General features: G+C 32.8%; 1 protein-coding gene across 5 annotated transcripts in view; it reads left to right on the forward strand.

Moving 5' to 3' along the window:
• The window catches only part of POSTN (periostin), a 34250-nt gene extending 11749 nt beyond the window's left edge, over window positions 1–22501 (forward strand). Inside the window, exons 8-22 of one of the 5 annotated variants that reach the window (XM_024755394.1) lie at window positions 437–649; window positions 1618–1752; window positions 2907–3055; window positions 4630–4766; window positions 5346–5476; window positions 5993–6123; window positions 6230–6332; window positions 6441–6508; window positions 7234–7279; window positions 10218–10298; window positions 14135–14224; window positions 15258–15335; window positions 15717–15800; window positions 20162–20203; window positions 21760–22501. In XM_024755394.1, coding sequence (XP_024611162.1) covers window positions 437–649; window positions 1618–1752; window positions 2907–3055; window positions 4630–4766; window positions 5346–5476; window positions 5993–6123; window positions 6230–6332; window positions 6441–6508; window positions 7234–7279; window positions 10218–10298; window positions 14135–14224; window positions 15258–15335; window positions 15717–15800; window positions 20162–20203; window positions 21760–21797 — 1526 coding nt within the window. In that variant the 3' untranslated portion in view covers window positions 21798–22501. Of the gene's footprint in view, window positions 1–436; window positions 650–1617; window positions 1753–2906; window positions 3056–4629; window positions 4767–5345; window positions 5477–5992; window positions 6124–6229; window positions 6333–6440; window positions 6509–7233; window positions 7280–10217; window positions 10299–13368; window positions 13459–14134; window positions 14225–15257; window positions 15336–15716; window positions 15801–20161; window positions 20204–21759 lie in introns of all 5 variants that reach the window. The other 4 variants (XM_024755395.1, XM_024755392.1, XM_024755397.1 and 1 more) reach the window with 4 other exon arrangements.
• Window positions 22502–23053: the final 552 nt, after the last annotated feature.

Consider the following 23053-nt stretch of genomic DNA (forward strand, 5'->3'; position numbering starts at 1 on the left):
GAAGTATGCCTGTAGAGCTGTTCTGTCATGCGTAGCTGATGTAAGATACTGCTTGGGTGTTTGGAAAAGGTATCACTAGCAAATAACTTTATAGGCCTTCTGAAAGGAGAAATTATTCTTTGCTCCCATCGGAAATTCCTTTCTTATGATAGAGGGAACTTGATCTAACACATTTTCTAGAACTACACAAATAATTCCATGCAGCTGATCTTCTTTTCTTCTTACTTCCTACTGAGCTGAGCTAATTTTTTTGTAGAGTTGATGGAAAAAACATTTTGAGAACATAAACAGAATTTTAAAACCTTAGGTCAATACTTAGGTCTTACATATATTATATTTCTTAGGAATACTTAGTTCCACAGTGAAACACATCTTTTAAGGGTCAAATGCTATTCTCCTTGATCTGAAAGCTTACTCTTTGTACTTTGTCCTCCAGCTCTCTTGAAGTACCACATTTTAAACACCCTCCAGTGTTCCGAGGCTATCATGGGAGGAGCAGTATTTGAGACTCTGGAAGGAAACACAATTGAGATAGGATGTGATGGTGACAGCATAACAGTAAATGGAATCAAAATGGTGAACAAAAAAGATATTGTGACAAATAATGGTGTTATCCATTTGATTGATCAGGTCCTGATTCCTGATTCTGGTGAGCAACAGTTTCATATTGTTCTACCTACTATCATTTACCAATTAGATGCCTTAAGAGTAGGCAGATGGAAAATAAATGTGCAGTATAAGGAATGCCATATGAAGCACAAACACAAAATTAACAATGAGCTGAGTACTAAATAGGCAGCTTGTGTAGTCATGGGTGTTCCATGCATTGACCTCTGGCTTTCCAGAGTTTCTTTCTTTTTTTTTTAATGAATTTTTATTGGGATATAGTTGATTTAAAATGTTGTGCTAGTTTCTGCTGTATAGCAAAGTGAACCAGTTATACATGTACATATATCCACTCATTTTTAGATTCTAATCCCATATAGGTCATTACAGAGTATTGAATAGAGTTCCCTGTGCTATACAGTAGGTTCTTACTAGTTATCTATTTTATATATAGTAGTATGTATATGTCAATCCCAATCTCCCAATTTATCCCTTCCTCCCCTCCCCCTTGGTAACTGTAAGTTTGGTTTCTACATCTATGACTCTATTTCTGTTTTGTAAATAGGTTCATTTGTACCATTTTTTTAGATTTCACATGTAAGCGATATCATATGATATTTGTCTTTCTCTGCCTGACTTACTTCTAATACCTAATATTGATAAAGATTATCACAGTGCCAGAGCTTTTCTTGAAAACAGAAGGGAAGATATAACCAAATGGTTACTTTTGGATAAATGAAAGACCTACGGCACTCACAAGAGCAGAGAGATAAGAGGCAAGTAATAAAGAATCCAAGAAAACTGCAAAGCAAGAAGTCAGAAAGATATTGTCCTTCTGACATCAACTCCAAAAAAGGGAAGCTGGAACTCTCTTACTAAGGAAAGGCAGGATGTCACATTGCCAGTACAGCAAATAGCTTATGGAAAATAGCCAAGAACTGATTTACTAATTTCATGATTATGGTAATAACAACGATGACATTGTTTGAATGGTAATGGTTTATGTTACAGCCAAACAAGTTATTGAGCTAGCTGGAAATCAGCAAACCACTTTCACAGACCTTGTGGCCCAATTAGGCTTGGCATCTGCTCTGAGGCCAGATGGAGAATACACTTTGCTGGCACCCGTGAATAATGCATTTTCTGGTATGTACTGGACACTGTCATTCCTACTCTTTCCTCCTCTACACACATTGTTTCTTCACCATGATTGTTTGCATTAAGAAATAATAGATATTTTGTGAGGTGTTAATTAGTTTCTTTACCAGCTACACATACAATGCATTAGCACTATGTAGTGTCTATTAAAATGTCCTTCATTTCAAAACATTTCATTATAATAGATAATAGCCTACAGGAAGTGAAAGTTTGTGGTAAGTAGTCTTCAGTTGTTCTGTGAACCTGATCATATTTCCAGCACACATAATGGATGTATTAACAGATCTTAAGAAAAATAAATCTGATTTGTTTATTTAAACACCAACATAATAATATTTAGGAATATGTAGGTGCATTTTGCAACTCAGAATTTGAATGTAAGGTATCAAATTATAAACAAATACAAACAAGAGAAAATGATACACTTCCATATTATGATGTGAACTGTTATTACAAGTATTTGACCTAGTGGCTGCTATTCAAGGACTGTGTTTAGATTAATACAACCTGACACTTTTTCTAGAAAAAATGACTTCACAAAGACATATTTAAATTCTTAGGCAAAATTTAGCAATTAAAAACTAAATAAGTATCACCTTTTTAATGTTTTTCCAAATACTAGGTTGTGACATAGAAAATTATTAATGAGAAAATTCAAATTCCTAGAAATGCTGTTTTTTCTCTTCGTAATAATAATATCCATACATGTTGACATCAACCCATCTTTAAGAGGTTACATGCTTCAACTCTCTCTCCATAAATAAAAATAAATGTGGAAATGATTCATCAGTAGTTTCTCATGTGACTAATGGACATCAGATTCTCAGAGAAAATCTTGGCCAGGTTTAGAGTTTAACTTTTGTCAGTGACCACATAAAACCATGTGGCCCTCACACAGATGAAGCCCATTGTTTGGACTGCTTGGAATCATATTGTAGTCATTTGATGAAATAGCTCATGGAATATCTAATTTGTGCACAGAATTCTTAGCTTTTGGCATATAGTCATCTCATATACTATATATGTGTAGGATCCATAAGATCTATAGTGGTAGGGATTACCCATTTTCATGATTTTCTCTTACAGGAGAAACTTTGCTTTCTAAACAAAATAACACTCTTTTGTAATGAATTTACTTATAGATGATACCCTGAGCATGGATCAGCGTCTTCTTAAATTAATTCTGCAGAATCACATATTGAAAGTAAAAGTTGGCCTTAATGAGCTTTACAATGGACAAAAGCTCGAGACCATTGGCGGCAAACAGCTCAGAGTCTTCGTGTATCGCACAGTAAGTGAATCCGAATGAGATAAAATATCCACACTGGCCTAAATGTCAAATGACGTGCCCTTGTCAAAGACTGTGCTTTTTTCTTTTCTTTAACATCTTTATTAGAGTATAATTCCTTTACAATGTTGTATTAGTTTCTGCTGTATAACAAAGTGAATCAGCTATACGTATACATATATCGCCATATTTCCTGCCTCTTGTGTCTCCCTCCCACCCTCCCTATCCCACCCCTCTAGGTGGTCACAAAACACCGAGCTGATCTCCCTGTGCTCTGCAGCTGCTTCCCACTAGCTATCTATTTTACATTTGGTAGTGTATATATGTCCATGCTACTCTCTCACTTTGTCCCAGCTTACCCTTCGCCCTCCCCGTGTCCTCAAGTCCATTCTCTACATCTGCGAAAGACTGTTCTTGTAACAAAAGTTCCTTAGAATTTTATTAATGTGGTCTTAATAGTAAATATTTATAGGAAGATCAGGGAACTGAATAGCTTGTTTGAAAAGACTTTGAGGAAAGTATACAAAAAGTGCTGTGTATTAATAATTCTGAGAACTTGCACTTGTTTCATTATAAATAACATTTTCTAAAGCATTATTTCAATTCCACAAATCACCAAAACTCATTTAAAATAAGCTTTTGCTTTACAGAGTACCGTACTTTACTGTTTACAAGGTAATTTTTATATTGAGTCCAATGTTTAGGATGATCTTTTAATGTACGGCCATCATCCAACCCCCGAATCTCTTTTGAATGGCTTTCAGGATAACCTTTTATAGGCACATAAGGATTTCTAGTAAGTGGTTCTAATGTGCTTTATCTGAGGGAAAATTTCTAGAAAATATTTATTATCAGAATTACAGTGCTACTTAGTGGTGCTGTTCAGTTTCTGTCCAGGCAACCTTGCAGCTACAGTTAAAAAGAACTCATAGGAAAAAAAAAAAAAAAAAAAAGAACTCATAGGAGGTCAAGCATTACCTTGAACTAAACATGACACACAGTGCTGTGCACCATAGTTCCACAAGGCCAAGACACACATTTTAAATGATGCAGAAAATGCGCCGCATTCTAAATGATACATATATAAATATTATTGTTCAGAAATGCTATAACTTAATCAGTAATTTGACTTAAAATTGATAGTGTCTTACAGTCAAGATAATATACTAAATATTTGTGAAGAGGCAGTAAAGTCACGAAACTTTATGGTTAAAGAGGGTCTTAAAAAGTTAAAGGGTGAAAGTTCACAAAAGAGGGTCTGTAAGAATGATTAGAACCTAGAGAGGAATGATAGGAAATGTAGAAGTGGAATTATATGGAATTTTTAAATTCACTGACAAAACTACCTGCCCCACACATAGGGTAGCTTGCTTAGTCGTGGAAGACCTAGTTGAATAGGAAAAGTGAGGTCAGAGTGTACAAGACCTTAAAAACAGAGGAGAGAAACTGTTTTTTCTCGCATTAGAAGTCAGGTGACCTCTTAGAAGAGCCCATCCAGAAATTCAATTATGTAGCTTCTTTTACATAGGGAATTTCAAGTAAGGAAATGGACAACTGTATCTTTATTTCTTTGCTAGGCTGTCTGCATTGAAAATTCATGCATGGTGAGAGGAAGCAAGCAAGGAAGAAATGGTGCCATTCACATATTCCGAGAGATCATCAAACCAGCAGAGAAATCCCTCCATGAAAAACTGAAACAAGATAAGCGCTTCAGGTAAGCTTACTAGTTTCACCTCCACAAGAGAATAAGAGCTTTTGGCATAGTTTTGTTTCACAGTAAGTATTCCAAAATCCATTTGGTACTCAGTACTGCTGAGAACAGAATTTAGAATAGAAAGTCTATACAAATGTTTTTAAAATTAAGATATGTTCTTAACAATATTTTTCTTCCTGGTGCAGCATAATATGACTTGGTGAGTAAAAAACAGACAAACAAAAATCAACTTAATAGACTGAACTACTTCTTGCAAATTTTTTTATAATTAAGTCTTTAAAAACTGATAGTATATTCTAGCAAAGACTATTTTGCAGAATATTAAATAAACTGTGACCTCACCAAGATTTATAGGGGGAAAACAGAGTTTAGGAAATTTAAGAATCATATGTATATTTAAATAATTTCCCCATGATAAAACTTTAACAGTAAATTGCATTTGAAACATATGAAAACATATGAACCATTTTCTCATGCTTCCACGTATAGGGATTCTACTCTATTTCATGCACGGTGGGTAGGCTTACCTAGATTAAATCTAATAAAATAAACATATGTCCATATGTCCTTCCTGCTTAGCATCTTCCTCAGCCTACTTGAAGCTGCAGACTTGAAAGAGCTCCTGACACAGCCTGGAGATTGGACCTTGTTTGTGCCAACCAACGATGCCTTTAAGGGAATGACTAACGAAGAAAAGGAAATTCTTATTCGTGAGTAGAAGTGAACACCAGATATATTTGCCCCTTGATTTCAGGATCTCATTTCTTCCTCAAGCGTTCCTGCCCAGATATCAGCCCCCAAAGTGTCCCCTCTTTCCTATTCATGGCTAGCCTTCGTCTCCTTTAATTCCATTTGGAATAATTAGAGGGTCACTCATAAATGTTCTCAATTAACTGCTTACCGTAATGTTGTTGGACTAGATGTTCACTTATGTTGTCTCTATTAAAGGGCACACAACTAGGTGACAAAGAAAGAAATAGTCACAATTTCAAAAATAATTTGACTTTTTTCTCCCAGTAAGTTGGATAATATTTTGATTGAACTTATTGAAGGGACTGCATGTTTTGACATAGCATTGATATCACATTGAGAGAACAATGATATTATGAGAAATTACAGTGTGGAAAAAATAAAGACAAAGAAATATTTTTCTCCTTCATCCTCATAATATCAAAATGTCAAAATATATAACATGTTATTAAATAAATATATATTTTTCCCCCTAGGGAACAAAAATGCTCTTCAAAACATCATCCTTTATCATCTGACACCAGGAGTTTTCATTGGAAAGGGATTTGAACCTGGTGTTACTAACATTTTAAAGACCACACAAGGAAGCAAAATCTTTCTGAAAGGAGTAAGTTCTCTAGTATGAATCTATGAGAGTGTTAATCTATTATTCAATTATCCTAATGTTCATATTTCATTAAATTTCCCATTGACATTATCCCCTGTTTTAATAGGTTAATGATACACTTCTGGTAAATGAATTGAAATCAAAAGAATCTGACATCATGACAACAAATGGTGTCATTCATGTTGTAGATAAACTCCTCTATCCAGCAGGTTGGTAATTATTGAACTGATTAATGAAAACATAACTCTTTTTCAATAGAAACCTAGATTTTTATTTCATCCATTCTTACAATATTCATTTAATATTCCTCTTCACAGACACACCTGTTGGAAATGATCAGCTGCTAGAAATACTTAATAAACTGATCAAATACATCCAAATTAAGGTACAGATGTTATTGCATGTGTTTCTAATGTGTTGAACAGACATTGCAGGTTTAACATAAGAAACTAGAAATGTATACATTAATAAGTAGATGTACACTGGGATTGCATTGCTCTTTGTTGATCATAATGGTACACTGGCATCATTTCTTCATGGTTTTATTTAAGGAGGATTTAATAAAAGCTACTTGGGGCCAAGCAGAATGTTAAGTATTATGAGAAATATTAAGTTGAATCAGATATGGCCCTTTATTCAAAAAGTTTACAGTCCAGCAGGGAAGATAAGACATGTAGATAAGAAACTATAATTTTTCTATTATCAAATATTTTTGCTACAGAATATAAGGGAAAGATAAAATATATGCTTATAAGAAGTTGTCACCAATCACAATAGTTAAAGGTAAAGGAATATTCTAGGATAAATATTGTGTTGAATATTGGTAGGGTTAAAGCACCAGACAACATAGGGAGTATTATTTAATGAACTTTTAATTTGGGATTCGCTATTCTATAATTTTTAAAACTCTGAGTAACAAATCCAACCATTTTATGCCATGTTGCCCAACAGCAGGAAACTGGAAGATGATTTATATGAAGCCTTCATTTTTACTAAATATAATGATAGCTTCACTGTCTTTACTTCAGTGAAAATTAAAAATCATGGTGCCAAGATTTTGTTAATACATCTACTACATTTCATGTTACTAAATATAATGTTTATTTTCAGTTTGTTCGTGGTAGCACCTTCAAAGAAATCCCCATAACTGTCTACAGTAAGTACATAATGAATATTTGTCACATATAAGTGGCAAGATGTAAAAAAAAAAAAGAAAACCCAAGAATTTTCTTTGTGTTTACTGAGATGATTGATAATCTGGTATTTAGAATTCCAAACAATGGCAAATCTCATGTCACTTAAAACAGGGCTTGAGGTCTGGATGAGACCTCTCAGCCTTGACTATACCCTTCAACTCCAATGAACCACTTCCTCATTCATCTGCTAGCTTGATATAGATATAATTGCTAGCATTGCAAAGACGCAGGGGAAAAAGACACACAAACATACAAAGAGAGCTAGCTAAAAGGCACTTGAGAGCTATCTGAAAATTCAAATATGTGGACACAGAAATAACATTGCTGAAAGATTTGTAGCTCATTCCACTCTCAAGACCTCAGCCATCTAAGGGCAGGCTGTCAGAGAAGTCTAATATTTATGGGCTGGTGGTTCAAAAACTCTTCCCCATTCAAAATTGGATGAAGGAACAAAAAAATTGTCAGGTGATAAACCGAGAGTTTCTAGATTCCAAGGTTCTTTTATTCCTGACTCTACCAGATTATCAAAATTAAACCTCTACTTCTTAACAATAGCAAAGGTATTTCATTTTCATAAATGTAACTCATAGTATTTCTTATTCAATGTGGCTTTTTCTTCCTTTGTCTTTTTTCCTCTCTTCGTTGCAGCTTTCAAAGCAGAAATTCTTTCCATTTTGTTTTGACTCTACAATTCAACACTCAAAATGCATCAGTAGCTAAAGCATTGCTTCAATTCCCACATTTATCTTGGCAAGAATTATTCTATTTTATACCATGAGCATCCTGTTATTTAATTAAGAAAATTTTCCTTAATATTTACACTAGATATGGAAAAGGAGTAAAGATGATGTAAGGAGCAAAACAAAAGGTCTGCTGTTCTTACTGATCTTAATTATGTAATAATAACATAAACAGTCCTAGTATCAGGCCAGCTCAGCGCTGTTTCAATGACTTAGTTGGAATACTTATAATTCAACATGGTTTAAATTCCAGTATGGAAGTATACAATCTTATTAAAGATATATTTTATTAAAAATGAAAGAATGCTTATGGGCTCTATTCATCAGAAATGCTATGTCATCTTCCTCCACTAAAAACGTATATCTGCACTACATTTCTTTACCTTTTCTACTTTATCCATGAGAGGTCCACTACCTTTTATATGTCAATGCAATATTTTGCTTACATTGAGCCAAAATATTATAATTCCTTTATTTTCCTCTACTTAAATTGTTCTCACAGAGAACAAGCTACAGTTTATGAAATTATGCAAGTCTAATGAATCTTACCTACCTACTCAGCTCTTGAAAGAGCTCTGAGATTTACATGCTGATGTGGAATATTTCTTTAGCTCTTCTCCGTGTATGCTGTTACTTGAAAGCATATTTCAAACAGAGGTTGAGACTAATTAAACCAAAGATTCCATTTTCATGTTCCTTTATTGACTTGTCTCTAAAATTTTAATTTTCTTACTATGTATTATTCTTGTCCCCCAAATACCATACATTTTAAATTGTAAGGGGGGAAAATGCTCTTTAGTATGTGTTGTCAAATATATGACATTTGAGGTGGAGAGGAAGAAAATCAGTATTTAATCCTCAACCTGTGATCTGTCAAAACTATTTAAGTCTTCAGAAAAGCAAGACTGAAACAAAACTAGGACCCCAATAAACATTCTAAACTTCAAGTTCCTTAACATGAAGTGAAAATTTAAGCTAAAAGTAATTAACCAATTCTGATAGTAGCAGCAGAGACCTCTGTGAATTTGACCTTCATGGAAAGGCTCCTCTGTGGCCAGGCCACCTGTGGAATCAGTAATTGGACACAAAGATATGACATATTTTAGTTTCATAATTTGAGATCTCAATATGTAAAATCTGAAATAACCGAGACACAGTCACAATTAAGCTCTAGAATCCATATGAATTCAAAGAGTTGACACAGGTAAACATCTCAGAAACCTGAAGTGAGAATGTGACAGAAATCCAGACTGCGCTAATATCTCACCTCTAATGCTTCAACACAGTCTGTTATGATTGCACAGATAGCTTTAGTGCTTTATCTAATGAATCCATCTTTTAAGGCTCTAATTAGAAATGATAAAGAGCCAGTAGTAGCTCTGGTATCTGGCTCCAGAGGCACACTCCCAGTTAATCTATACAACCAAAAGCCAACCAAATAGTTGGCTGTTATCTGAAATATATTTTGCACTTTATTATTATTTCAGTTGGATGGATGACATACATTCAAAATACATAGCTTTCAGTATAAAAATGATGATGATAAAGCTGAAAATTAAAGCCAATTTAGCCTGTAACTTAAATAATTAAATACATGATCATATCATATTTGTTGCATAGAGCTCATGTCTGGCTGGCTGGAATCCATTTTTACATTTAAGTATTCTGAACTATTTTTGTATTTTCCTTTCTGTATCACTGTTATCAAATGCATGAAAAATATTTTGAGTCTTTTTCTTTCAATGTCTTCTTCTAATTGAGAAAGAATCCAACAATGCAATTTAAGATATTATGAATTGCATGAAATTAATCATGTTTATTTGTCTTTGTTGCTATGCAGCCAATATTTTCAAGAAGTACAAAAGAAGGTAAAGAGCTTTAGTGGTGCAGTTCAAAATGATAGATTTCTAGATAGAATTCCTCACTTAGCAAGTATATATTTCACTGGAACAAATCCAAGTCACTGGACTTCAGAGTTCATCATCTGGACATGAGAAGATACTAGATAATTACCAGGAATATTTCCTGTATCTGACTGCCTGAACATATTACCACATCTGATACCTCAGTACCCAACAAAGACCAAAAAAAGAGAGAGAATTTCGTTCAGGTTGTTTTTATGTAAACATCATTTATGTTCCACTTTCTATACTTTCAGCAACTAAAATTATAACCAAAGTTGTGGAACCAAAAATTAAAGTGATTGAAGGCAGTCTTCAGCCTATTATCAAAACAGAAGGTAAAAATCAATGTTATACATGGTTCCTTAAAAATCCATATAATAGACTGATTTCTATGAATGTATCTACATTCTTTTTGAAACTAACATGCTAAATATTTCTATATCAATGGCATGCTCATTTAACAGCAGAATGCGGAATGTAAGTTATTTAGCAGAGTAGATGGTGCATGAAATGTACTTTCAGTACATTTGCTTGTATTTGATTTCATTTGAACTTAATTTACCATTGCATTAGCACTAGTACCCAGATACTCACCATACAAATAAATCCTAAGCTATTTTTCCTGCACCTAGACTCTTTTAGAGAGTATACTCTTTATAGTTTTGTTTCCAGTCTCCCCACATAAATCTCTTTTATACTGTTGCGAGGTGTTCCAAAAAGTGCAGGCATTTTTGATTCAACAACCTAAGAGAGCACAGAAGCTGTATACTGAAGAAAGCTTTTAAAATGTATATCCACACATGATATATTTTTTAATTAAACCACCAGAAACAGAGGAAATAAGTAGTTGGTGCAGTTGAGTCAAACCTTAGAATCCTTAATTCCAGCCCTGAATGTGTGTCTATATATAATATACATTACATATTCTTATATGTATACATATATAACACATTAAATAGACACATATACTTACATATATACTTATCTCCTGATGTTTCAGACTAGAGCATTAAATAAAGTTACTTTTCTCTCTCCCCCTACTGTGTGTGTTAGCCAACTCCAACATCTCTGATGCCCCCTTCATTTCACATATTTTAATTACTCCCAAAGGATCGGAACTTAAGAATTATTTCCATGTCTAAGAATCTTAATGTGGTGACTGGCCACAGAAGAAAGACCAGGTTTTCGTCATCATTCTGTAAGAAGAATAGAAACAGTCTTCCAAAAAAGGAATAGATGATATCCTCAATTGAATCTCAAGAAAACTATTATTGTAATTATCTTTGATTTGGGTATTCTCATTTTACGAATTGAGATGGCAACTTCTTGAACACTTTTGATTCCTCGAAAAGTGTGTCATTACTTAAAACTTAGACATTGGAAGTATGTATGTAAAAGTGTATTTCCTAGCTAGTTAGTTATCTATATTTTTATACATTCTTGAGACTTAAAATTGAGGTATTTGGAATCTGTGCTTTTTTTTAAAAACATACTATACCTATTGTCATTTGAGTATTTGATTGCTCTTATATAGTGATGAAGAGAATTTGATGATTTAAGAAGTTAAATCTCAGAAATTTTTGTTGAGAAAATGTTTCTTGATCATTTTAATGAAAAATGATAAAATGATTCTTGATGTTTAGATTCTTGTACTCTTTTTTAAAAATTAGATTCCCTAAAATTTTGTATAATCACTTGTACACAGCTTCTATGGTAAAAATCATTCACATGTACTATTTTTATTTTCAAAGATTCTTCTCTTTTCTTTCAAACTTCTTCATTCAACCCATTTATCTTCCCAATCTTTGTGAGCAGGATTCTATTGTATTACTTTTCTTCAACTAGGAACACAATGAAGCATCAGCCCTACTTGAGTTTTTCCTATGAAGGGAACTAAGATGAAAAATGGGGTCAAGTCACCTATGCATTAACAACTCTCCCGTTAAAAAATCTGGAAGTTTTACTTTGTGCAATATAATGAGGGAGACAAATACTTATTTTGGCAGCCATTTACAATTGTCCAGTTCTAGAATTACTATTGGCATTTCCTTCTCACTGTTTGAACTTTTGCTGATTCATCGATAACTCTTGAATTCTTACTAAATAAATTAGACCCCAAGACACAATTTTAAGATGTTTCTTATAAACGGTACCTAACCAAATTTTAGAAGTAAGAATAAATCAACTGAATACATATTGAGCACGTACTGTGCCATGTACTCTCGTAGGTGCCCGCCAGGAATAAATATGAAAAAAAAATTTTTTTGGTAGTAAATCCCTGCCTTCATAGAATTTAAGGATAGACGATGTTTATGAAATTCCAGTTGAGGCTCTTCTAAAGAAATGTCTATTGGGATATTTTATTAACTCATTTCCTGTTCTTAAACTCCTTAGCTGTTCTTTCCTTTTGAAGTTTCCACACCTTAAAAACTTGGGCTTACGTTTTGATACTCAGTGTCCCTTGACCACATAGATCAAATATTATGGTGCGAAATACTTACTGTTTGAATGAACTGTACTCTTGTTTTCATTATTTTAGATTGTCCTAGACTATATAATTCTGGGTAATGGTGTACATTGACAATTTCTGAACAAACAAACAAACCCTCTCAAAGATAAGCAAATATAGTTATATTCAACTGTTGAAGGGTGTCACAGTATGAGTTAAATGTACTGAACTTCTCCTCTAAGAAACAGTCTTGATTAACTAATGTAGTAATCTGCTTTCTAACATTCAAAATGATTTTCTCAGGGAGCAAAATCATTTTGCAAGTCAAATGCAACACTTAACTTTTGCATTTGAAGGACTGTTTAACTATTTATTAGTAAATATATGCATCATTCACATATAGAAGGTAAGTACTCAAATCTATTTTCTCATAAAACCTGAATTTCGTATTTTAAAGGTAGGCATAAAGTTGGGCTTTTTTGATGTTCAGTCTTATGCCCATTAGATAAAAAATGTAAGATACTGACTGATTAAAAATTAAATTAAAAATCTAACAAGAAAGTAATAGACAATATCAGTATGGTAAAGTAAGATCTGCACTAGTTATCATCAGAGCCACTCAAATTTGTACATACTGTATGATTCACAATGTATAGTCACATATAATATTTTGCATGATCATACTTTACAACTATGAATAAATGGATCGATTAAACATCAATTTAAATGCTAAAGCAGATGGAAGTTATTTTAGTAGCACACCAATAGATTGAGTTATTTGTTCTCATAGATACTGTTTAATTTGAGGACAATGGGAACTGTTTAAAACCGATTTCATAAAGCCTGAAACCACTTGGAAATTTGAGCAACACCAAATGTTGAAAAAAATTTCCTGTTCTGGTAAATTTAAAGGACTACATTAACATGATAATTTGTCTCCTAAAACAATGCCTTAGGACCCACAATAACAAAGGTCAAAATTGAAGGTGAACCTGAATTCAGGCTGATTAAAGAAGGTGAAATAGTAACTGAAGTGATCCATGGAGGTGCGTTCTCTGTGTTTCCTGTAGCCTACTGTGAATATTTTCAAACAGTGTTGGTTTAAATATATTGAATATCTGAGGTTTTCTCTCGGACTTTTGTTTTATATAAATTGTGGGAAAACTTTTCTCAGTTACAGATTCTTATTAGCCGATCAATTAAAACATAGTTTACCTTTTAATGGATATAGTTGGAATTGATTTAACCATTAACTCACCAGTTCCAACAAAACTGTCATTACTCTGCATATGCAAGGATGATTATGAAATATAATGAAAACAATCACGTCAATACAAAAGAACATATTGTACTTAGAAGAAAGAGTGGCCATTCTATAAGACTGACTAATAAGTCATTGCTAGGACTTATAAGATTCCCATTCTAAAGATGTATAATTCCCTGGATCCTCCCTGAACACTCATTCCACAGTCAAGAGACAAATATGACATGGAGTGTTAGCTTGCTAGTTGGCTCTCACCCTTACCCAAGATTCAGGACATAACCACTACCTTTTAGACCTCTGTTATATGAATTTATTTGAGATACGTCCCCCAAATTATTATGATTGAATTCTAAATGGCATTGCTGTGAGAAATACATTTAATCATTAAAATGTCTAGCTTATGGCCATTTAGATGCCATAAGGGGATAAATCAAATGCATTTTCTTCCCCTATTTCAGAGCCAATTATTAAAAAATACACCAAAATCATTGATGGAGTGCCTGTGGAAATAACTGAAAAAGAGACAAGAGAAGAACGAATCATTACAGGTAATTTTTTTTTTAAACAAATGTGATCCTGAATCTCATATTGATCAAAAATAATGAAAATGAATAACAAAAAAATAACTGGCATTGTGCACATGAAACACTGTAAAGGAAACTATCCTGATAAAATATCAATACATCACCCTTGATGATAAAGATCACCTGTGAGCGACAGAAGGGATAATCCAACTCACCTGAAAAATGCAGTTATTGTAAAATCTTCTTAGAAAAGTTTAGGTTGGGATTATAGTTCTCTACTAAGCAGATCTGACAGGTAATTTTTAACTCTGTATATGAACTATGCCTGGATTATAAAGAACAAACCATTTAATCCTAAAATATCTCTATAAGAATCATTAAAGAAGCTAAGTCATTTTCTTAGTGGTTACTGAAGTTATTTTATTTCTTTTTTGGTAGAAATAATACTAATCCTAAATATGTAATCTATGTTTTCCTCTGAATTGGAAATTTTGGGACAAATCTATAAGCCTGTGTTTTTATTATGAATATGCATGTGTATCATATAATACACTATCTTCACTTTGCTATTTATTAATGAGTTACTAAATCCTAGAAAAAAAAACCATTCCCTCCTTCGATTTTCCTTTAATCTTAAGGTTTACACATACACATCTACACACCAAAATAATATGCAAGCTTGTATAGAACAACTGATCAATAATTTCAGTAAACCTCTGTATCAGTCTCCCATCAGTGAATTAGTCTAAAATTCTGAATTCAGCTATTTTTTAAGTCTTTGGGAATTCCCTGGCAGTCCATGTTTAAACAAGCAGTCAGCAAATATGGCCCATCCCACCTACTTATGTAAATAAAGTTTTATTGGAACACAGTGTGACCATTCATTTATACAGTGTGTATGGCTATTTGCACTCTAAAGGACAAAGTTAAATAGCTGCAACACAGACCACAAGACCCATAAAGTCTAAATTACTTTCTATGTGACCCTTACAGAGGAATTTTGCCCAGCCTTGTTTCAGATCCTTATTATTATTTTTTTTTTTTGTCTTTCCTTTAGGTCCTGAAATAAAATACACTAGAATTTCAACTAGTGGTGGAGAAGCAGATGAAACTCTGAAGAAATTGTTGCAAGAAGGTCAGTATGTCTAGAAGAATAAGAATGTGGATTTCTTTAAGCTATCTATGTCAAAGTCTAAAATAATCTTTGAAGCCTCTTACACTTTCTACTCTATCTCATTCCTTTGTTCTAGTTCCATACCAACACAAGAAAAAAGTCCAAAGATAGGGAATGAAACTCAAATGACAGTCATATTGATTGTTTTGTTCTATATTTGCTATATAGTGTTCAACAACTTTGTAAGAAAATTGGTTTATCAAAAAGTAACACTAAAAACCAAGAAAGAACCAAGTGTTGGTCTGGAATTCATTGTTGGGCAGATGCCATTATATATCACATCACGTCTCCTGCCTTTTTATTACATAAACCAACTTCTGCTATAAACATGTATCCTCTCAGAGGTCACCAAGGTCACCAAATTCATTGAAGGTGGTGATGGTCATTTATTTGAAGATGAAGAAATTAAAAGACTGCTTCAGGGAGGTTAGTAAAAGGGAAACAACTAACCCACTTAACAGGTTCTGATAATTGAGATTTTCAACTTTTTAAAGACTGAGCATTCAGGTTTGGTTTTGTTTTTTTTTTTAGTTAGGTTAAAAAAGACAACATCATGTCTGTCTTAACAGACTGATTGGGTTAATGGTGGTTATAGTAAGCCTTATAAAGAAAGAATTACTAGTTTAAACAGTCTTTAAAAAGTTCATTGGGGAGCAGTGAATATTTTTTTGCTTTGATACGGACAACTGTAAAGATATTTTTGTATGTGAAAGGGGGATACTTTAAAAATTGGTAGTTATTTAAAGAAGCCCAAATTGAAATACTTTTTATATTTTAAAAAATGTATTCACTGTGCCCACAACAATAATAAGAGGCATGTTTATGAATTTTTTAAGTGCATAGATCTAGCAAAAAAATTGCATTTAGTATTTTTATTTTCCAAAACTACATACTTGGGAATGGGTTATCTGTTTCTTCTAACAGTTTGAGTCATAATCTATACCTGGAGCTGTAAATTATTTTGCATATGAAATTAATTTTAATATTTAAAATATGGAATGTTCTCTGCCTATGGCGTTAAAAGGACCTACTTTTAAAAGGAAAGAAGAAAAAAAAGAATTCAAAATCTTACACAAACTCTCAATGGTAATTACTCAAAGAAATAGTAAATGTTAATAAAGTATAATTTGGGTAATTGGTATTTGAATAAATTAATTTCCAGTTCACTTTCTTAACAATAAAAGAATTTAAGGTAAGAAATTGTTTTAGAGAAACAAGTATTTCAATTATTTAGAAAAGTCAAATATGCTCTTTGAAATATACTGTGAATTGAGAAACACTAAACTGAAGTTTAACGTTTATCCAAAGTATGGTCCCAATGGGTTTTATCCTTAAAATTTAAAAAAATTGTAGTACCATGTCCAAGAAGTTGTAAATTCTCTTGGGACCATGTATATTTTTGGCAATTATTGTTCTATTCTTTACTTTTATATAGGTAGAATCTCTTACATAGTATTGATACTGTTCAGTGATAGTAAAAATAAATAATTTTTATTGAACCAATGATTGAATTTCCCCTCAATAGAAAAATTTGTGTCTGAAAAATACAAGATTTCCTTTCAGACTCCAGGGAATATGTGACACTCCCAAAGCCACAACAGAACCAGTTTCCTGTGAGATCTAATACAGAATTTACTCATCTACCCCTAAATGCTTAACACTGTACTAGAAAAAGGTAGGGATTTGAGGGAAGAGGTAAAGACATGAAAATTAAGTTGAATTCTTTTTTTTTTCAGTCCTTGCCATAGTAAGCGGCTTTGTAGAATGGCAGTGCTTTGTAGAGAATGAACCAATTAGTAACTGCACTTGTATATATTGCTTTAATTTATTTAGGCTTAAACTTCGGTAAGTATGTTTTCCTCCCCTTCAATAAGCCCCCATTAACAAGTCCATTATAAACAACGAACTAAGTGCTGAAGACTAACTTCAGCCAAGAGAAGATAATACCTGTTACAAGAATAAGATACTCTAATTTTTGTTAATGGAATCCTTCTTTAACTCTAGTTTATGTTCATCCCAAAGGTTGATTCCTTTAGTTCCCAGTATTTGGTTTCTCCACATATTCATAATGCGCTGGTTTTGTCAATGTCACAACATAAGTTTTTATCAAAACATTTCCAAGGGTTTTTTTTTTTTTTCTCATAAGAAAGACAATATAAGCAGTATAGTTACTAATATCTGGACACTAAGTGGACATGCTAGTTTTCTTTCTTCCAGCCCTGTAAAACCATTGGATCAACACTGAATAACAAGTGTCTCTTGTCTAGATCCCAAGAGACACCAATTTACAAAGAAGCTGGTGTAAACAAAGATTATGTCATGCAAGATTGGCTTTTTTTTTCTTTCAGAGTATTGATAATTGATCTATAGGTAAATGTGGTCTTCATCTCAAAGCTTGGAGTTTTCTATCTGAACTACTCATATTGTGGTACATATGGTACATTTTGATGAACTGAGTGTATTCCTCAATCATTTAGGTCATTCTTATTAACATGGCTAAGTGGTCAGTTTGGTACCAATATGATCTGTCATTGAAACACTTCAGACCCCTTAACTAAAACTTCTTCTCATAAAATGTGTTGAGTTTTTCACTCCTGTCTTAGATGGAACTACATTTACTGAAACTACTAAAGTAATTAAGGGAGAACAGCAAAGTAGTAGGCTATGGAGAAAGGAACAACAACAAGAAGTTATCTGGGAAGGTTTTGACAAATCTGCCTGTATAACATGTAAAGATTTATGGCTTCTCTAGAGAACATAGGATCAGGTTGTAGGTCTGGCTTCCAATCTGGGTTCCAACTTGAACTAACTTGTATTATAAATTGATGCTTTCCTGCCCTGCTTTCTTAATCTGAAAAGTGGGGATAGTAATGTTACCTACATATAAATGAATCAATATGTGAAAAGCACTTGGAATAATGTTCAGCGCATATAAACTCTCAGTGATGTTAGCTACTATCAGGATTACGGTCAATTAACGTTAACATGGTCAACAAAGTAATATTTTACACTCTAAATTTCCAAAGTCATAGCCATGTAAAAATGCAAAAATCTTGCAAATAAGTGAGCTGAAGCATTTTGTATGTTTCAGGAAACATGTGGTGGAGAGGAGCATTTTTGTGGGATTGTTCAATGATTAATTTATCTTGCCATATTTAGCTTCTCTAAACACGACCTAATACAAGTGTCATTCAGTTTGAGATGGCAGAGGGCCACAGAGAGCAAATCTGGTTTTCTGCACTTTAATCAAGCTTTTCTTCCAGAGATGTTTGTTTGCCACAATGAACACTTCTTATTTTGATTTTATCATAGCCAAATAATAATAAATTAACAAGTTAGTTAATTGGATATATATTAATTGGATGCTGCCAAATTTATAAAAGAAAATCTGAGTGTAAGTGCTTGTTTTGAAAAGTAATGTCGAAATATTGTTTTAAATTGCATAATAAGTGTTCTTTGGAATTTAGTAAGTCCATTATAAACAATGCTTTTTGTTCACTGCTTAAAGACTGGATCCATCTTTTCATGGCAACATTTTATAAGCCATTTTTTGTGATCAAGTAAACCTGAAGTTAAGAAAAATATATCAACTGGAGCATATTCCATAATTCAGACTTTTCTATCTCACATAAACTTTCCCTCACTAATCCAATCTAATGAGGTTTTCTCTAGTTCTGTATTTTATTATAGTATTAATATAGTGTGATAAATGGTTATGTATCTTATATTCTGGGGGGAAAAAGACATGTTGGAAATATGGTATGTAAACAGAAACAGAATTCTTCAAAAAATGCTTAATGTTTCTTTCCCTTTTTTTTAAACTTGATATTATACAGCCCACAATACTGTTGGTGATAGTCTCATGTCTTATTTTTTTATGGGATTTCAGAGAATTGAATACATATATAAAACAAAAATTTTGACTTCATTGTTGAGTATAGATGATATATAAAAATCAAGAATTCAAAACTTGGAATAAAAAAGGTAAGCAGAGAAAGAAAGTCGCCATAGGGACCACACTTATTCATTGATCTCAAATGTCCAACGACAGAGTGAAAATGTGAATTTAGGTTGACCAAGTGGTCTTGTCAATGATTTAAAAGAAAAATGAGGAATTGGGAAGTATTTTGCAACTATAACAACAAAAAACTGCATTGTTATGAGACACTTAAAATTCTAAAATAAGAAAGATTTTATTATTTTTAGCTACTTAACTTTTAAATGGTCTTGTAGGATTGGAATTAAATTGGGGAGTATGTTGGCACACACTTCCTGAATTGCTTACTGGTATATTTCTAGAGTTATGATATTTTGTTGTCCTCATGTATTATAAGTTGATCATAGATTAATTTACAATGAGAATTTTACAGAGACAGAAGTCTGATACATCACAAATGGGAATGACTGGAAAAAATGAGTGGATATCTCTGGGAAGATACTTCTGCTAAACTTTATAGAATGTTAGACATCCTTTCATCATAAAGTGATGCTTTTCATAAAATGGGTGAAAAAGTCATGTAAGTCACTCCATGCAACAATGGAACATCATCTGGGGTGCTACATGCCATAATAAAACAATATGTTTTGCAAATAGTAAACATTCATTATGATATATGGAAAACAAATGTCTGTTTGTTGCCAGTGCAAAAGTCTCACTACTCCAAAAGAAATCTACATGTTTACATGATGTTTATTTAAAACTTTATACTCTTCTGATCAACTATGGTTTCCTGTCTCATATTAGTCATAATTTCAAAGTATTTTTAACTAAAGCTATTTAATTTCAGACACACCTGTGAGGAAGATACAAGCCAACAAAAGAATTCAAGGTAAATATATTGACTATGGTAATTTACATATATGACAAACCTTTTGTTATATTAAGACAAACCAAAGAAAAGGAGAGTATTCTAATATATTTTATTTTGAGCAAAGTATTTTGATGGTATGAGTCAGAAAATAAATCTTTCACTATTAATAGAATATAAGAAAAACAAATGTTAAAAGAAAGGCAATTATACTCATGTAAAGTGCTAGACATACTCAACCACTGAGGTAGACTCAAGTAGAATTAATTTGAAAAGAAACCCTTGAATACCAGAGTTGAGCAAAAATGGGTAGCAGGTAGACCTGAACTCTGTGAAACTATTATTTAAAATGAGGCTACAGTTTGAGACAAAAATAAATTCAAAACTGTATCTACTGTACACATATAGAAAATGATTAATATAGGTATGTACAAAATTTTGATATAATGTATAGGTTATATACATGTATATATCACCCATGCACTATAATTTTCTTTATAACTTTATTTATGTGCATTTTCTAATCTTCCACATAGGTTACCTTACATTCTGATGCATTCAAAACTCAAAGATTTCCCTTGTGGAACTTAAAATAATTACATATTTGGAATTTCTAAGATAATTATATACTAATAGTCAAAAGAAGCTGAAGGCTTATGAATGCAGTATAGGCATATCTGATTTTAACCCAGTCCAATCTAGACATTTGAAACTAAAGACTCAATTGTACACATAATTTTTTTTTATTGTAGTAAAATTGCTTTACAATGTTGTGTTAGTTTCTGCTGTACAATGAAGTGAATCAGCTAAATGTATACCTACATCCCCTTCCTCTTGGACCTCCCTCCCCCCCACCCCCCATCCACCCAACTAGGTCATCATAGAGCACCAAGGTGAGCTCCCTGTGCTATAAAGCAGGTTCCCACTAGCTATTTTACAAATGGTAGTGTATTTATGTCAAACAATCTCCCAATTAGCCCCTCATTCCCCTTCCCCACCCCATGTCCACATGTCCATTCCCTATGTCTACATCTCTATTCCTGCCCTAGAAATAGGTTCATCTGTAAGATTTTTCTAGATTCCACATCTATGCATTAATATACGATATTTGTTCTTCTCTTTCGGGCTTAGTTCACTCTGTATGACAGATTCTAGGTCCATCCACATCTCTACAAATGACCCAGTTTTGTTCCTTTTTATGGCTGAGTAATATTCCATTGTACATATGTACCATATCTTGTTTATCCATTCATCTAACGCAGGACATTTAGGTTGTACACATAATTCTTAACTGAAGGCTTTGTCACAGATTTCTTCTAAACATGAAAATTCATCCAAATTTTCTAAGGAACTAAAATCATCACTTTAAATTATTATTTTCATATACCTTTGATCAAAAGAGGACTTGGTTTTATCATCATAACCAGAATATATTATTAAGAAAACATAATCTAACATTTATCATAATAAGAAATTATGGTCTTTTATAGACATAGTTATGCATAAAATATCATATTCTTAAACACTATAGTTTCATCACATTTACAATCTATATGCTCTCCCTTCTTCCTAATCAGGATCTAGAAGACGATCAAGGGAAGATCGTCCTCAGTGAAAATCCAGACACCAGACAACAAAGTTTACAAAGCCCTAAATCAACAACCTGATCTTAAAGGAAAAATATGAGAGCCACGCTGATGTGAAGAACTGAACCACCAGCACAAAAAAGCAATCACTGAACAATTCTGAATGCAAATATAGTATTTTTTTTTTCTGAATGAGAAACAGGAGGGTAATTGTGGGCTTAGCCTCCTGTGGGATAGAATCTGAGGGAAACATAACAACCTTACAGGCTTTTACATCTTGACATTAAAATTTCTGGCTAACTCTGGAATCCATGAGAGAAAATCCTTGCCACTGGATTAATTACAGTTCAAATCTCAGAGTGGTGAGCTGTTATCCCCTTGAGAAGATTGAACCTTGAATAATGGATAGATAAAATGCATGCAAGGAGTTACCTCTCAATGGGAAATGGATAAATAAAAATGGGTGCTCAGTATAAAAAAATATAATAAGAAAACCAAAACTTTTGTATCAAAAAGGTTTGCACATTTGTAATACAATGTGGGTTTACCAGAAAATTATGTTATTTCTACAACTAATTTTGTACTCTTGAAATGTTTGTCTTATGCTTCTTGCAATACATATTTTTATCTCAAACATTTCAATAAATCCATTTTTCAGGTATAAAAAGAATTACTTCAAAGTGGGTAATTCAAAAAACTCAAGGTTTAAGTTAATAAGAGGTTTGGACTTGGGAACAGGACTTTATACCTCTTTTTTTTTTTATAACAAATACTCATTAAAGGAAATTGAATGAATTTAGTGTTTTTCAAATTTTTAAAACTATTATGATAAATAATCATTATACAATGAAGCAATAATTAAACATCAACTGAGTACATAATATAACCCTGGAACTGTGCTAAGTTATGAGGATTCAAAAGAAGAATTAGACAACTACTGTCCTCAAAGGGTAAAAAGACAAATCAATAATCCACAATGTACCATGGGCTATAATAGAAGAATAAACAGCACTACAGGAGCACAAATACCTCAATTAATTATTCCTAGGCTTAGGCTAACATAGAAGGAGCCAAAGAGATGCCCTTAACAGAGACTTGAAGTAACATAAGAGTCTACTGCATGAAAAAGGAGGGGCAGAAAAATATTGGTTTGCTGAGAATGATAAAGAGATCAGTTTGATCTACTCAGATCTCAATAAATGTCATCCTTATCTTGGACTAGAGATAAGAGCAGACAGGGAATAGAACCCATACTGCTCAGAAACTGACTTGTGATAGTGTGATA

Source organism: Neophocaena asiaeorientalis, unplaced genomic scaffold (assembly GCF_003031525.2).
Source record: "Neophocaena asiaeorientalis asiaeorientalis breed wild unplaced genomic scaffold, Neophocaena_asiaeorientalis_V1.1 scaffold59, whole genome shotgun sequence".
NCBI lineage: Eukaryota > Metazoa > Chordata > Mammalia > Artiodactyla > Phocoenidae > Neophocaena > Neophocaena asiaeorientalis.